General features: G+C 40.0%; 1 protein-coding gene across 1 annotated transcript in view; it reads right to left on the bottom strand.

Annotated features, from left to right (window-relative positions):
- The window catches only part of SPTAN1 (spectrin, alpha, non-erythrocytic 1), a 93,127-nt gene that overhangs the window by 15,965 nt on the left and 72,389 nt on the right, over positions 1–4,773 (bottom strand). The window contains exon 41 of the mRNA XM_006834837.1: positions 2,081–2,289. Coding sequence (XP_006834900.1) covers positions 2,081–2,289 — 209 coding nt within the window. The remainder of the gene's footprint in view (positions 1–2,080; positions 2,290–4,773) is intronic.

The following is a 4,773-nucleotide window of genomic DNA, read 5'->3' as shown; positions in this document are numbered from 1 at the left end:
TGAACCGCCAACCTTGCGATTCAAATGACTTTGCAGTCTGGTGCATTAACCTACAGCGCCATACCTACTTCTTACTTTTTTTCTTTCACAATCATTTAAGACCTTTATTAACAGGTGCTTGCAGTTTGACTTTTTTGGGGGGAAAAAAAAATCAAGCTGTAAACTTTTATTACAAATAAAAATGAGCTTAAGAGTCTCAACTTGATCAGATATTAAACAATGAAAAAATCTTTAAAGGTGCATTGAGAAAAACCAGGCTTTTTAAGATGACATTTGTCATTTGTCATTATCAAATAGAGACATCTTTTGGTAAAAATTAATAAAAACCCCATGCTGCATAGATACATGCAGATAGCTCTAATTATTCTTAGTGTCCTCAGCTCCAATCTTTTGTTCATTTCTTATTTCTGGAATTCCATGTTCATTTCTCCTTGTTGGATGACTAACCGGATGATGGTATTGATGGTAAGCTAGAATTTACTCAGCCCCACCTTGCTTAGCCTCAGGAGCAGATGAATTCTCAGCTAGTGTACGGGCTGCTTTTGTGTTTTTGCTATCTTGTGGTTTAAGGGTTTCTGGGTGTCTGCGTAGGTAGTTGATGTTACGGCAGTACTGATGCTGAGGTACTTCTCACTTTTTGACTATCTCTTTATCCAACATTTCACATTTACGACCATAGTAAAAAATCAATTATCCAATTATTCTGTGCACAAACAATGTATATCTGGTACTAATGAATGCCAAGGTGTAAGGACATAGCAATGCTGGCTGTGATGGTTAAGATTATGTGTCAACTTTGTTGGGCTATGATTCCCAATGGTCTGACGGTGATGTGATATAGTCATCCTCCGTTTTGTCATCTGATGTGGCCATCCTCCAGTTTTGCTTAACACTGATTTTTTCCAAGGATCTAGTCTTTGGAACCTAATCATACCAGGGAGAAGTGGGTGTGTATGTTTATTTAAAGAAGTGAGGAATTGAAGGAGAGAGTATTTTATCCTTAAAAATGGTCTGTTTGAAGATGGAGGCAGAGATGATGAAGTGGAGATATGGAGCAGCTGGGGACTTTAGACCAAGAGAGGGAGAGGGGCTGTGTGCTGATGACCAGGGGGCAGGCTTACAGGGTATATATACCCTTTGGTTGGCCGAAAATGCATGGAGGGGATTGTAACTATGCCAATGAAATGACATATGACAAGATGAATGTAAAGCAAATAAAACATTAAAAAACAAAGGTCTGTTTACAGGATTACTGGTCATATAACAGACTGTGGTTCTTGGTCATCTTTCAGATATGGAGCTGGAATTACCTCCGTGGCTTAATTTTTGGCCAAGCAATGGATAGGTACATGAGGGTGGATGGCAGCACCAGGGGAGTACTCATGGAATGGTCAGCCATTTGGGATAGGGGTCAGTTTATGACCAGGGACAAAGTTCAGCTGGGTTGGGAGGAAGAGAAAAGTAGAAGCAGGAAGCACAGGGAGAAAGTGGCTTAGGTGGAAGGGGCTGTAATCACTGGGGTAAAGCCAAAGTGTCAAATTTGTTGGATGTGGAGCTGATGGCTAGCTTTATGAGCCTCTGCTCAATTCATGGTGAAAAGTTTTTTTAAATATTTATATGCCACACAAGTTGGAAAACGTAGACTAAAAATTTTGGAGAATGATTAAAACAAAACTCTCCATTGTGACGTTCAGGTTTTTTCCAGATCAGATTGGGTTTTCCAGATACAAACTAATTACTTTCCCAATGACATAAAAAGCATGTTCAAGACAGGGTCTAGTATAACTACTACCATTTTAGAGTCCATCATAGATCATTCAAACTGCTTGCCTAGGCCCTAAAAGAAGAAACTGAGGTGTTCGTCCCATAGTCAGTGGGCAAGAGAGCTGGGCTCCCAAACCAGGATGGTTTCTGAGCCACTTCCTCTGGGTCACTTGTCTGTCTCACCACAAAAGCTCCAAAACCTCGAGATGAGGTGATCCAAGTCACAACACTGGCCCCAAGATTCCTATGACCTGCTATTAAAGAGTCAAGGGGCATTCCTAGAGGACCCGGATCATAAAGTTTCAAGAATACATACTTGATCCAGGACTCCTCATCATCCATGTCCCGGAAGAACTGGTGCAGGCGATGGGATTCATTCAGCTTGGCTCGCCGGGAAGCTGCCATGCTCTTGATCTTCTGGAAGCGACTATTGATAGTGTCTCGCTTGTCCTTTACTTGTGAAGTGTCGAAGGCACTGCTGGTCATCAGACTGTCTGCTTGGCTATTCAGGTCCTTCAGACGATCCTGGGGTACAAAGGGAAGGCCAGAAATCTGGGTCTCCCAAGCAGATTCCACTGGTAGCCCTGGATAAATGTTAACCTCAAGGCTGGCAGTTCAAAATCACTAGCAGCTCTACAGGAGAAGGAGGCACAAAGGAAGTCTAACAGATTGGTTACCAATAGGACCACAGTTCACATAGTGTGAAGGTTAATATTTCTTTTGTGTTCATTCAACAATTTATACATATTTTGTTTCATTACATTAGTAGCAATCCTTTCAACGTAGGAGTGCTCTTCCCAATCCTCCCTGGTTTTCCCACTTCTGTTTGTTCTTTCTTACCCCTTCCTGCCTTTGAACTTTGTTTTTGGGTAAATGTTGCCCTCTTGGTCTCATATGAGGGATTATTCTGAGGAGGACATTCCTCACAGGGAGATGGTTAATAGTCTTTAGGGCTGCAGTTCTCTAAGTGAAGTTAGATCAACACTGCGGACAAAACTATTTTTATAACAATACTAAAATATTATTTGCCCTTTTTACTATATAGACATTTGCACTGATGGTGCAAAACAAAACAAAACAAAACAAAACAAACCAAACCAAACCAAAAAAAACCCCACTGGGGGTAAAACTCTGGTGCTTTAGCTACAAACAGTATTAGCAGAAATCAGACTGTTCACTGCCATGTACTTACTCACGGTAAAAAAATAAAATAAAATAACGGTTTCATGTAAGAAGGCTTGTGAGAAGGCAGCAAAAATTATTTTTATTAAATATATATCCTCATTATAAAACGTGTCATATTAATATTCCATGTGATAAAATGTGAAGTACTCACAAAGCACTTCTGCTACTTATTGAAATTCAATGACTGTCTTGAGGCAAAAGCTCTCGCTATGTGTGAAATCAGTTGCTTTTGTCATGGACCACCATTTCTATTTGAAAGAACAAATGACTGGTAAACGACACTTTACTGAGACGTGTGTATCTGCAGACACTCTGTCAAAATGAACGATGTGCGCCTGCTACTTTAAAGAAAACTGACAGTTTATTATTAATGCTCAAATTCAAGCTTTCATGAAAAAAATTACAATTTTAGAAAAATTATACCCACCATTATGAGTTTGAGTAGCTTCCCAATCTGTGAGGAATTTTCTGATGGGATTGCCAGTGCTATTACAAATAAATGCTGATACTTTGATATTATATAATGAAAGCTGTTAATATTTACATCTGTATAACCCAGTGAACAAATTATTTTCCAAATGATCAGTGCATGATATTCCAAAATCACATGTGGACTTTATTTCCATTGGAAGTGCTTTATCAGTCCAGTAGATTTTAATACCACAAACTCAAATCTCACTCCCTTAAGTCAATTCTGATTTACAGCAACCATATATATGTAGGGTTCCCAAGGCTGTAAATCTTTATGGGAGTGGGATGTTTCAACTTTCTTCTCTGGAGGTGCAGGTGAGTTGGAACCAATGACTTAGGGTTAGCAGTCATCCAGCGCTTACCCTACAATGCTACTAGGGCTCTTTAATGAAATACAATATGAAAATTTTATAAAATGTTTCAGAATCCATATTGCAATTAACCTTTAATAAACTATCACTTGAGATAATAAATAAGCTGGGGCAAGATGGCAGAGTGGGCAGACACACTGAACTGACAATCTGTTTCTCTTAGGTCTCCAGTGCCTTTGTTGCAAAGACTGATCCTAGAACCTAGAACCCTGAGTATCAGGGGATAAGACAGATAGATGGACTGCATGTCAAATGGAACAGGAGCACCCAGCGAGAATAAACATAGATAGACTGTGGGTTGGTATGTAGCAGAGCAGCCACACTGGGCTTTTATGAGCAACTGTCTATATACAGTAGCCTGCAGAAACAGGACATGGTTGGAGGTTGGCAACAAATAGGTACATTTCTCCCTTGTTCCAACACCCTCTTGGTAACTGGAGGCCAGTCCCCTTCCTTACCAGCCCACCAGCAGTCAGTGGTACCCCCTGTGGTCTTGTTGTGTACCAGGCACACTGCCACTGCTTCTAGAGGCACATGAACTCACAAAGTCACCCTGAACTATGCTACACAAACAGTGAACAGAGAACTAACTGCATTCATGCTTTCTCTACCATATCAATCAGAACACGCCCAATATATAATCAAACATAAATACGACACCACAATGTCATGGAGGAAACAGGTGATTTCAGCTTACACACAGAAACAAGATAGAGTGCCTCAAACAAGTGGCCAAAATACAGTCAAAAAATGTTAACACCAGAAATAGTATAGAACTACCTGATAAAGAATTGTAAAGAATGCCAGTAAGGTTTGAAAAAATTATCAAGAAAAGTAAAGATGATTTTGACAAAACACCAAATAATATCGCATGGGGAGGGAATAGTCTCTTCAACAGATGGTGCTGGCAGAACTGGAAAAGATATGCAAAAGTCTGAAACAAGACCTTCACCTCACACCTTATACAAAAACCAACTCAACA

The sequence above is a fragment of the Chrysochloris asiatica genome, unplaced genomic scaffold, assembly GCF_000296735.1.
Source record: "Chrysochloris asiatica unplaced genomic scaffold, ChrAsi1.0 scaffold00014, whole genome shotgun sequence".
Taxonomy (NCBI): domain Eukaryota; kingdom Metazoa; phylum Chordata; class Mammalia; order Afrosoricida; family Chrysochloridae; genus Chrysochloris; species Chrysochloris asiatica.
Note: the sequence above shows the minus strand (reverse complement) of the source record. Positions and strands in the feature narration are given on the sequence as shown.